Source organism: Hirundo rustica, chromosome 1 (genome assembly GCF_015227805.2).
Source record: "Hirundo rustica isolate bHirRus1 chromosome 1, bHirRus1.pri.v3, whole genome shotgun sequence".
Classification (NCBI taxonomy): Eukaryota; Metazoa; Chordata; class Aves; order Passeriformes; family Hirundinidae; genus Hirundo; species Hirundo rustica.
Window position 1 is genome coordinate 42,906,373 of NC_053450.1, and position 12,807 is coordinate 42,919,179.

At 38.2% G+C, this 12,807-nt stretch overlaps 1 protein-coding gene across 2 annotated transcripts in view; it reads left to right on the forward strand.

Moving 5' to 3' along the window:
* LOC120764082 (ethanolaminephosphotransferase 1-like) overlaps positions 1-12,807 on the forward strand; it is a 55,344-nt gene that overhangs the window by 2,673 nt on the left and 39,864 nt on the right. The window contains exons 1-2 of one of the 2 annotated variants that reach the window (XM_040087842.2): positions 5,113-5,412; positions 10,773-10,841. In XM_040087842.2, the coding sequence (XP_039943776.1) occupies positions 10,812-10,841 (30 nt within the window). In that variant the 5' untranslated portion in view covers positions 5,113-5,412; positions 10,773-10,811. Of the gene's footprint in view, positions 1-5,112; positions 5,413-10,772; positions 10,842-12,807 lie in introns of those variants that run through there. The other variant, XM_040087833.2, reaches the window with a different exon arrangement.

Below are 12,807 nucleotides of genomic sequence, written 5' to 3' on the forward strand. Positions count from 1 at the left end.
TGTCTCAGGCACTGTCTGTCTCCTGTTTGCAGTTGGAGGAGGGCCTTGGCAACAAAATCAGCACAGTTTTTTGCCAAGGGAATGGCAGACCTCTAATAAATGCAAAGACTTCAGCACCCTTTAACATGTTAGGTCCATGTATATTCAGCTTTCAAAGCAAGTTTTCCCCAATTAGCAGGCTTTGACTTACATCACAGAGTGACCTCAGAGCACAAAAATGCATTCCCTTAGGATGAACCTAAACCAGACAACAAACACACAAGTACACCCAGTACATTCAGTCTATAGTATTATAATGGAGCCAGTTTAGTGTGATACCTTCTGAAATCCTTATAGCATGGGCATTGGCTCCTCAGGGAGAGCTATTTCATCTTACAAATCTATTCCTATTCATTCTGCCTGTTAATGGGGTTTTAGAGATTCAGCTTTCCCTTTTCTGCTTAAAAGTACACGAAGAACAGGTGAACATGTGATGATGAGACAATTCAGACATAACCCTGAGTATTACTGCTGTGATATTTCTGCCATCTCTCTTGCTTGTGGGGCAGGAGCTGGTTTCAGGACAGTTGCAAGCTCAGGTGATTTGCTGCAACTGTATCACAGAAGATTCTTATCCTTCATTTATGTGCTGTTCTCTACCACATGGAGCAACACAGCCAAAAAGCTACAACCATCTGGAATTGTAGGGCTTGGGTTGTGTCGTTCTTACTTTTATGTTTTATCATTGTTCTGTAGTTCTAGAAGAGCACCTATGGAATTACACTGCTACCTTTTTTTCTGCGTGCTTGTGTTTCTGTTGAAACAAGCTGTTCTGCAACAACCAGGTGATGAGTACAGATAAAAGCAGAATTTGGTTCTTTATTTTTATCCTTCTCACCAGAATGCAGTAACGTCAGTGTTGAGCTCGTGTTGCTATTGCCTCTCCTCATCACTTCATTCTTAGGATTCTCCTTGTGTACTTGCCTTGAGTCACCATTTTTTACAGTACCTGTGCAGAGGTTTTTCAGGCCAGAAAACTTTGATGCTTTATACTGTTTCAGAATAAAAGAGATCTAAGAGCAAGCTATAGAGGCTTGACTCAAACAATAGGCCTTGGAAAAGCTGATTTAAAAAATCAGATTCAACATTAAAAATTAATATCTAAAGTTTCACGTTTTCATCTTGTTTTGTCCACACTGTTTCTATCCTCTCAGTAATTTTTCAGCTGGTAACTCTGTGTAGATAAGGGGTATGGTGAGGAGGGGAGAGTAAATGGGGTATAAGTGGTTTCATTTCAGTGAGGGGTCTGCTACTGCCCCATGTTCTCATAAGTAAAGTAAGTAGAGGTAACTAGGATGAAATCATTGTAAAATGGAAACATTTCTTCAAAGAGAATGGAAGCATCTTTAAAGAGAATGGAAACATTTAAAGTTCTCTGTCAAAGTAGGAGGTTCTATCAAGTAGGATTGTACCTACACCACCATCTCTCTGTCCCAACCCCATTGCTGTTCAATACTTCCATTAAGTAACAGAAGGGATAATATTATAAAATTGTCACTATACTAAAGAATTTTGAAGAATAGTTTTATGATTTAAAATATACTTAGAAAAAGGATATAATAGCCAGACATCAATGTGAAGAAATTCAGTAAACAAGGTACAGCACTCAGGGGAAAAAAAAATCAACATTTAGAACATAAAATAAGGGACAACAGACTGCAGGAAAGATACCAGGGGATCAGAGTGCCAACAGCATTGTGGCTGTTATAATAAAGAGAAAAAAGTTATGAAGCTGGAAGTGAAGCTGGAAGTGTCATGAATATGTCAAAGGGTTACATTTACTTCTGTAGGTGATATACTGATCAGATATCAGCTGGAATAATGTATTCTGCCTGCTTTGGCCCACAGTTTACAGTCCTCAGAATGACACTATGAATACAAAGAGGCTTAGAAAAGATGAACTGTGTAAAACAGTCCAAGTAAAGTGAGAGTAAGAGCCTAGCAATCATTTGGTCTTCAAGAGTGCCCTTTTAAAGAAAGACAGTATGTGAGTTTTGGCTGCACAAAGAGACATTTAAGGTGTCTGCTATGTCAGTCTTGTGCTGATAGGGCCTATTGGAACAGGTACTAAAGGGGATTGGGCAATCCTTTTATCAGTCTTAAGAAATGGCTTGATTTCTCTGAGGCAAGATCAACAATCTAGTGTTGAGTATTAATAAACAGTTGCTGACACCTTCTTGAGAACGTTTTGGGTAATGTATTTTCTTTTGGTGTGCTGACAAGGTTGTTTCTTGCTAGCAATGGGGTCATTACCTCATGGAAACTTGATCTGCATCCTTAATGTATACTGAACGTGATCCTGCATTAGGTGAATGTGCTGGACTAGAAGATCTCTCAAATTACATCTGAGCCCTCATTTTGGAGGGTTAGAGAAACAAGATCAGATGTATGATGATCATGTTTCAAGGTCTGCCTCTTTCTTTTACACTCACTGATACCAGAAGAGCAAAGTGTGTTGAGTATAATCTAGTGAATTAGTGTCTGGAAGTTCAGGATTCACCCAGATACACGATTGGTTTCTGTGAAGTCTATGCTTTTCCAAGGTTACAAGTATAATTATGAGATTTAGAAAAATCATGGGTTCTGCTCACCTTAACTGAACAGCAGTTTTGCTTTCTACTCTGGTAACAAAAGGACTTTACATGATTTTGAAAATTTAGGGTAGGAGACTTTCATTTGCATGCTTATCTGGAACTTCTTAGAAGACAGTTTATAATGCTCATACAATAATGCTCATTGCATGTAGACCATTTTATATATGTTGAGTACTTTCTTTACATGTTTATTATATAGTGTTCTTCCACATAGTATTTTTTTTAGATTTTTTCACTAATATTTAATTCCAGATATTATCTGAAAGCAGTTATCAATTGTGTCTGCTGTAGTTAGATTTTTCAAACACTGCAATTTAATAAAGTCCTTGAATATTTGAGGCAGTGAAAACTAACATCGTCCAGCTTCAATAAAACCGTGAGTCAACAGCCCACTGTTCTACAAATAAAATCTTGCAGTCTTCTTCATGTTACTTTGATGGAAGACTGGGGCTGTTATTAAATGTTGTTGAATAGTATGTGAAATAAGCCAAATAATTCATTACTCTTACATTATCTGTCACTGCATTCATGTGTCTCATGTGTCAAAGAGCCATGGGCCAACTGAATGTGTCATTCTGAAAGACAATCTTCATGCATGCATTACCTCTTTTTTCTCATCCTGTTGTAATTGTAGCTGACATAATATAACATCCCATTAGTTCTGTAATCATTATCTTCCTCCTACGTATCATATGCTAATGAACCAACAACTTAATGAAATCACATCACAGAGACGCTGCATTTGATATTACTTGCCACAGGACTTTTTTCCCAATGGTGGGAAACTGTGCATGGTTTTGAGTGCAATATAACACCCATGAATTTACAAAGGCTCGTTGGATCACTTTTGGGACAAATATGCTCAATACAAAGAGTTGTATGCCTTGTTGAATCTCATAAAAGTGAAAATACCAACTGCATTTTATTGCTTTATCAAGAGCAATTCTGAAGTTTTTTTTTTTTAATTTTTATGTGTAGAATATGCATGTATACATACATATTTGTTTATTCATCTGTGTTTTAATAGAAGACTAATTACAAAGATGTATCCGTGATTTGAATGCAGATTGTTTGTGATAAATCTAAGGGAACCTTTATTCTAAGGGTTGTTTTATAGAGGGAGTAATATTTCTGTGAAGTATCCCCTCTCTTGTGCATCAGAATATTAGATAACACAAGGGTTCAGTGTATGTGCTACAGAACCACTATTTAGCATCTCTTATGCAACTGCAGTATGCTTTTAATCTGTCTTCCCTTTTGGGCCTGGAGTGATTTCCCCACTTTGGGTTCCCCAGGTATTTAGGTACATGCTCTGGCAGAGCTCCAGTTGGATGAGTATTTGTTCTGTTTGATCTTTAAAGGGCTGCTGGCACATACATGTTTGTACAGGCACAGAAATATGTGTAGCACAAAATCCTGCTTTTGTTTTTTTCCTTTTACCAAGTGCAGAAGACCAATCTGCACAAAAAAACCCCCACAGAAATCAACTTTCTTGCTATGTGAGAGCTTCTTTGAATAGCGAGTCAAAGATCAGTTGTGCAGTTCCTTGAGAGTGCAGGTTTTGGTTTTAGCAGGATTTATATCTTTACCAATCTGGGCCAGCCTCTAACTTTGTTCCTTTATAGCAGCACACATGCAGTTGTCTTCTATTACCCCTTGCTCAATATTTAATCAAGTTTCTATGTTCCTTTTAATAACTTTGGCTTTTTTTATTAAGTGTTTGAATGTCCCATTAAACAAAGCCTTCTCCTGAAGAGAAATGAGGCAGCATTCTTAGTGTAACTACTATTAGTTGAAAACTGGTTGCTGACTCCCAGTCCCACTGAATGTTTACCTCTTCCTGGTCTGGATAAAGCACTTGTTTTTGGGCTCCTGGATGAACCTATGTTGAGAAGGAGGAGACCTACTGAGGTCCCTTCTGACCTGGGTGATCTTGTGATCCAAACCCATGGTTCTGTAATCTTGAGGCCATGACACTGCTCTGCAAGCAAGGGGATGTGCCACTGGCAAGCATCCAGTGTTCCCAAGAATAAATTGCCCTGACCCACATCTCTATGTGCCCATGACCATGACTTGTCCTGGTTTAGGGCAAATTTGGGAGGAAGCCTCCAAATGGGGTTCCTCTGGAAAACAAACCCAAATGGCCCCTCCCTCAACTGGTCCAGGAAAAGAACTTCCTTGGAGAAAAGTGGAAAAAACTATTTATATAACAAAGTGCCCACAAGCGCAAAAAATGAATAATATTAAACAATGAAACCTTTTGTTGTTCTGAAATGAGATGCCAAATTCAGAAAGTCCTTGCTGTGGGTAGCTCAGCTCACTCAGTCTCTTATCAGTCCCTCCGGAGGTCCAGGCCCTGGTGGGACCCAGGCGCGAGCTCCCGGTGCTCCTCTGGGTTTTTTCAGTCTGGAGCAGGTTTAAACAGTTCCAAGAAAAAGGAAAAAAATCCAGTCCAGGGAACTTCTCTGCCCTAGCTAGCTAAAACTAACTAAAAGCAAAGAGATTTCTTTCCCACTGCTGTCCATGCCTCAGACGAACCACGGACCTGAGAAGGAATGTGAAGGAGTGAACAGCTTCTCCAAAACAAATCACGTGTTTCTTCTTCTCCCTGCTTTGCTCTCAAAACGAGTCTCAAAGGTACAGAACTCAATATACAGCACCAACAGAGCAGACTACGGGGATACAAGCATCATAACGTCACCCTAGGACAATACTTCAATAGGGGAAAGGATGTGGCCTGTGATTCAGTGTGTGTGTCGGGATTCCTGAAGTTGAGGAGGTGAGCGATAAATGTTCCTTTGCAACAAAACATCCCCAGGACAGCAGTTTGTGTAATAACAAGCTTCTGATGACTTAGTAATACTAGTCAGAATTGTTGAATTGCACAAACTATGACATTCTAGTATTTACTAGGAATAGTATCAGGTGGGAGGAAAATCTAACTATATTTCCTAGCTGTAGTGTTCATAGGCAAATGGAACTGAAGGGGGCAAAGTGAGAGGGGAGAGAGGAGCTCAGGAGCCCAAATTGGGTAGCATCTTCCTTTACAGTGCAGCTGCATCCAGCCCTAGTACAGGCTTATAACTCCTGGACTTAGGTTTTGGTGAACTAATTAAAAAAAAAGAAAAATGTGTGTGGGTGGGGGGGAAATGCAGGATACACCAAATTATTTAAGCAGTGGGAGATAGAACCCCTGAGTCATTATTTATGAATAATTAGCTAAATGATGAAATAATGTAAAGCAATCCTATTATTAGAAATAACAGAACTGTGTTTTAGAATACATCAGCACTCAAACTGCTGAACTTACTTGGCATCCACAGTATTGTGGAGCTCTGTTGTTTATAGCATGCTTCCCTTTCTTTTGTGAAGCTTTTGTTAAAATCCAAGACTGTGTCCCATAATAACTACAAACCTGTAAAAACATATATAAAGTAGAATTAAGTTCCACATGTTTAATGTATTCTAGGCGTTGGGAAGATTGATGGAAAATTGTTACCAGATGTGCCAGTATTTCAATATTTTCTTTAATTTTTGTGTGGTTCCTGAAGCGTAAGGTATCACAGAAGCCAAATTCATGTTGCTTAAGACATTGCCCAAAACGGTGATTTCCCACTGAGCTCTCTTAAACAGCGACTGGTTCATGCCCTGTGTTGGGGGGTCATTTTGCAGCTTTCAAAACAACAAAAAAAAACCTTATCTTGTGCAAAAGAGAGTCCATTGTCCTGTCTCCCATCCCATTGTCTGTCATTTGCAAAACACAGGTGGTGTGAATGTAAATGACTGAATGGCACAGTACGATTCTACCTGGGACGAGATGGTTTAAGTACAGGAAAGGAATAGTCTCTTAGTATAAAGAGTAGCTGAAGTTGAAATAACTATATAATGTAGTTATGCAACTACATTTCTTGCAGCTTGCCTTCTGTTCTGACTCTGAAGTGTGTGTAGACATGCTTTATATTTTTCTCTTAATCGTAGTCATGCCAAACTTTTATTCTTGTGGTGCCTCCACCGTGCAAAACTGGTGAGGGCTAGGGGAGATCCAGCGTCTGCTCTCATTAATGGTTAGCTCACTCCTGTTTGGGTCTTGCTTGTTTTCTCTAAACTCTCTCCAAGGCAATTGCTAGGCTTTTGGTTTGGAAGTAGTCTGTTTTGGAGGCAGTGCACATCATTTTTTTGGTTTCAGCATCCTTCAGCTCTTCCAACACGGGCATTTGGGGTTTTGAACACGCACAGCAGACAGGGCTCACTTTCATGTTCAGAAAGTGCCATATTACAGTGTAGTCTCCAGATTGTTTCAGACACTTTGAACTGAAAACATACTGAATGCTAATGATGTGTTGGGTGTGTGGGGCCAGATGATGAGGCCCAACACCCCTCCAGCAGATGCTGTGCAGTGCTGATGTGACCAGTTTGCAAGAATGGGAAGTATTTCTAAGCTGTGTGGATGTGAGCCAGAAGGTGCCATTTGTCTTGTGTTTAGCAGAGCAGTCCTTGATCACCGTGAGTGCTTTTGCTCCCCAGTGTTTGGCTCTGCCCTGTCACTGCAGAACTGTTGTCTTTCTTCTGTGTAAAACTTTCGCTTTTGCTCATTTTTCCTTCTGTTTTTCTGTTACCTTTCTTAATTGTTCATCCCTCTCCCCCCCCAATCTTGTTTCCTTTGTGTCGCCCAAGTCAACGTGTATGTATGTGCATGTCTGGTGTTTGTATTCTCATTTCTAGCTCTGCTAGAAGCCATTATAGATAGAGAAAGATGGAGATAGAGAAAGCAGATGGCTTTCAAGGAGATATCAGCTATCAAATAAAACCAGAAGATGCATTTTTAAATTTGGGAGTAAGATGAAGTCAATGCAATTTTTCCTATTCTCTCGCTACTGCCGTTCCCTCCCAACTGTTACAACTTCTTTTAAAAACAATTGAGAGAAGCTTTCTGATAATTCCAAGCCCTTCTTCTTTGTGTAAGGACAATCAATCCCTTTTCCGGGGCGGAAAGTGTTTGCAGGGAAGTGCTTAGTACTTATATGAGCCTTGCACTTAAAAACCTCCAACAGGCTTATCCTCTCCACTTTTGTCTTTTAGTATAAGTGCCCTGAAAATGACAGAATTACACAATAGCAAATGGCAGTACATTTTTATATCAGGTTCAATGGACTCTTGCATTCATGTTCCTTGGTCATAATGTGAGCATGTTACTCAGTACTTTGCTTTTCTGAGCAGCCATGAACATTAAACTCCTGAGGATTTCATGGCCTTGAGGTTAGTAGCTTCTTGGAAGCAGAACAAAGCAGAGTATTAGACTGTATAGCAGACTTTATTTGTCAAGTTTTATTTTTTGCCATGACAGAAAACTATTTTTCCATGGGTGTTTCCTTTGGTCTGGCTAAAACAAATTATTGTGGAGGGAAGAGCAAATTTCCATTCTTCTGCACATCTGCTGAATGTTCCTTCCCCACCCAGAGGGCCAACAGTTCAGCCACAGACACAGGAATTAACAGGATGAAGTGTAGTTTGTCTTGAAATATCTTTAGGTGACAAAAGCTGGCTGTAATTCTCCTTTTTTTTTTTTTTTTTCTTTTTCTTTTCTTTTTTTTTTTTTTTCTTTTTCCAAAAAGGTCTGTTTTGATTTTTGGTGCTTGAATTTGGAAACTGTGAGGCAAACAAAAAGCTGACTGTGTCTCCTTTTTGTGTCTGTTATGTAGGGATATGTTGGAAAGCTTACATTTTCCATTAAAGGAAATACAGTTAATCTCTTATATTTTCCGTTAAAGAAAATACAAAAATGGTATAATATCTATATAGTCTCTTATATTTTATCTATAAGAAAACAACTTCAAAGAAATGAGACTGATTTTCCTATTTTTTTTTTTTTTTTCTTCTAAGAGAAAGCAATAGTTCTGAATAGCCAGTGAATAATTTGGATAGAAAGCCTCATTTTACTGTTGTCTTTTAACTGGCATTTTCTCATTTTATTCATGACTTTGACTTGGGGGTGAGAGGAGAAAGAGAATGCCAAAGAAGAAGCAAGGGTAAAACTCACTGATTTTGACCTTTGCACACCCTTATCCAGGTATATAGATGAATTCATTGAATTTGCTGGTCAGCAATTTGTCCTGTATCTCACATAGTCTTTGAACACCAGCTGGGGTAAGGAAATGGGCAGCAACCACAGTGAAACTTTGAGCACACTCCTGATTACCTGGAACCCTGAAAGCAATAATGGATACTTCGAATTTTCTTCCTTTTCAGAGGATTTCCATAATTCTCATGTGAATTAAGTGCTAGCTGACTGGTCTGTTGGCATAGGTGTGGCATGGCTTGGTAATATAGTTAATTTTGGCATAAATGTAAGCAAAGCCCACAGGTTTTGGTAATTCACCTGCAAGATGGACTATCAAAAGTTCAAACAGTTCTAATAATCATACAGCATCTGGACCTGCAAATACATACAGAATAATGAAAACTTAAGTTATACCTGCAAATTAAATTTTTCCTGAGGTAATGTATTTAAGAATTCTAATAATAAGTTCTGGTGGAAATTCTGTTGATGACAAAATTGCATTGTGTATTAAGCAATATGGGTGGCAGCAGCAGAAAAATGACACATCAAAGTGAACACTTACGGCATTTTTAGAAAAATTAAAATCAGTGATGTACACTTCATCAAAGTGAAAATTTTATTCCCTTTGGAAATTTAGACAGTCTGGGCTGACTGGTTACTGCTAGGTGATTTTTTTTGATATTTGTCAGCATGTATTTACAGTGTATAGCTGTGTTACAATAATTTTATTAGATGCTATGTTTATGATCTGTGATTTAAACTTGAACACACAAAATTACTATGTGAATGCTTTGTTTTGTCCAGAAGGTAATTAAAACTTATGCTTTGTGTTCAGATTGAAAAAGGAAATGTTAGGAGAGAGTTCCTAAGCATTTCATGTGTAGGTACCTGAGTTTAAGACAAGTGCCTGAGTTGCTTCGATAATTAATGTCTTGGAACAGGTACTTCCAGAGTGCAGTCTCCTCCAAAGAGCAGTTGGCTGTGAGAGGTCAATAAATTAACTATATATATGGAGAGACAGTTAACTGTTAGCTGAAGGTCTGTGAAAGGAAACTCTTTGTCATCAGCTCTTCTGCAAGTGAACAGCTTTGTCTAACTGAGGTCTAACACATCCCTTTCTTACTCCCATTTTCTGCGCATGATGTTTGGACAATGCTATATATAGATATATCTGAATCTTTGTGAGTCATATGCATCACCCTAGCAATGTTAAGCCATGTATGCACTTTCAAAGTCCAAGAATTTCTGAAGTAATTAAGTGTACCTCTCCAGTGATGCATAACTTCTTCCAGTGCCTACCTGCCAGGGTTCCTGTACATGATTTTGAGTGGTATTATCAGTCAAGGTTGTTCTTCCTCAGATTATTCTGTGTTCTGCGGTCTCAAGGCAGGATAAAACTTGATATTGTCCTCGGAGAAAAAAGGAGACAATAGCAATTCAGGGTGGCCTTGGATTTCTGCAATATTTTGTTTACAAAAGATATAGATATGTACTTACTGGAATTTACAAAACACATGTATTTACAAGTCTGTCCAATAGAGAAATTTTATTGTGGTAATGAACTGTGCTATTTTAGAGCCCATTTTTTAAATAACGTTGCCTTAGATGAATTAGCGTAGCGCAAATGCAACTGTGTTACTATGACAAAAGCTATATCTCTGCATGATAATATTCCACCTACAAGCACATTCCGTGTTCACTAGCTATCCTACATACTAGCAATGAACTGGTGCTCAGACTGTGCATTACTGGTAGTACAAATAAAGGTGGTAAATCCAAAATATGGTAGAAATGCAGAATCTTATAGGGTTGTAAAATTAATAAGAATTTGGAAGTAAAATGTGACTGCAGAGCTGTTTGCCATTTCACAAGCCTAAACCTTTGTGTCAATACATAGAGTTGTTAACCAGGTAATTGTAAACCAGACCAGTGCTTTTAAATGAAATAAAACCTGTCCAAATCAGAATAAAATAAATTTACATCCGTCACAATGAGTGCTCTTAGATGCTGAAGGATATGTAGTCCTGGAAAAATAGCCATTGTTCAGTGCTTTGTTTAACATGCTTGCTTTTTCCTCACAGTACAGTGCTGTGGATACAAATCCTTTATCTGTGTATATTATGCAGCCCATCTGGAATAAAATTATTAAGGTAAGAATTTCATTTAATAAAAACATGACATGTTAATGTAAGAATTTGCTTTAAATATAGCTTGTATTTTCATTTAAAAATACCTATTGATCAATAAAGCTGAAATGAAGACATCTGATAAAAGAAAACAAATGTTGCAGATATACAGCCATGTTTAAGGTATGTCGTTTTGAGTTTGATTTTTTTTTAGAAAGAAAGGGCTTTTTTCTTTTTTTCTGGTTGCTGTAGAAAAGGCATCCATTTCTTTTTCACATTTTTCATTATTGCATCTTTCATTATTGCATCTTTCATTGAACAGCTTTGCAGACATGGATGGTTTTACTTAGTACAGATTATTTTTGTGCAGCATATGCTGCCTAACAACAGCATGGCTTTCTCCCTGTGCTGTGCATATGATTTTATGCAAGTGCTGTCTCATTTTCTCCCAAGGGGACTTGCTTGAGGGAGGCAGGCATTCCTCTCAGAAGCTGAAAATGAGAGTGGTTACCATGATCACCACAACGACTGGAAGATGCCATCTCTTGAATGCATTACAATCTGCAGTTTTTAAAAATAAACCACTCACAATTAGTTATGCTGGCAAAAAAAAAAAAAAAAAAAAAATCTATATCTCAAATAAATATGAACTTTATTGATCTCCAAGGAAGCAATAACTTCTCTGCATCTGCCTCATTACAGGAAGTGTTTAGATCAGAGCAGACTTGAAAATAAACCTTTGAACAAAAAGAAAAAGATGTATGTGGAGTGCTGTTGGATCTGCCATCTTTGGGTTCTATAATTCAGGTGTTATTCTTGATATGATTCAGGTGCTTATTCTTGATATGGCAGGAAAATCATAATCTCTAATTCATAACCTCAAAGTAATTTAATGAAAAGTGTTTATATGACCCAACTGAAGAATCAAAAAACAACCTGAACATGGGATGAGAAAAAAAGCAATTCAAAGATGTGACACTGAATTCAGTAATTCAGCTCAGAGACTTTGTTTTATTCCCATCATAATGTTGAGGAAAAGCAGAAAAGCCCCTCCAGCACCCTGGCATGGGAGATGCATAGAGGCTTTATTGTGCATGAGACTTTTGGTTTAGGAGATGGGTGGGTATTCATCTGCTATCAGATTGAAGGGGGAGTGTTGTCAATGCAAAACTTCCTTTGGAGATAAGTTCTTCTGATGGTTGCAGCATTTTACCAGAAGAAAAGCAAAGCAATAATGTTCCCATGTAGCTTAGGGTGATAGATCCTATAAAAAATGTGACCTCTTTAGATTTTTTAAAATCTCATGGAGTTTTAGGTGAGCATGATTTAGGTCGCTTCTTGTCGAAGGAGAACCCAAACCAGAGCAAAGAACTTAAAACTTATTTCAACAATCTGAGTACGGAACCAAAGACTGAAGTGGGTGCTGTGTGCACTGTGCCCTTTGGTTTGGTTTGAATCCTGAAGATAACAGCAGTGAATGTTCCACTCTGCCTTCTGGTGCAAGAGGGTTACAGAATACTTCTCAGTGATGCGTCACAAGGATTTAAAGGGAAATTATGTTGCTCTCAGCTTTTGTAGAAGTAGTTATTCTAACGTTAAATATACTGCCATGTAGAATCAGAGTTCTGCAGAGGAGCTGGCAGTGCACAGCTGCCGAGGGAAAAGCAGTATGTAACTGAGATTGCAGTAGAGTCCATGTTGCTCCTAGAGACAAAAATGAGAACTGTGAGAGTGCCAAAATTATTGGCCACAATATAACTGTTTGTAAAATATCAGTAGGAATGCAAGTTGCTATAATGATTATAATGTTCCTGAACAGCGCATTGCAATAGGGAAATTGGGATAATTTTTAAAGAATGTTTTGTGTCTACTATGTTCATTTGAAACTGGGCAGTACAAGTGTGCATCTTGATGACTAGGAGAAGTTCCTTCACTCAGTTTAGACATCCTGGTACATCTATTTTCAGATATGAATTAAATATCTTTTAGC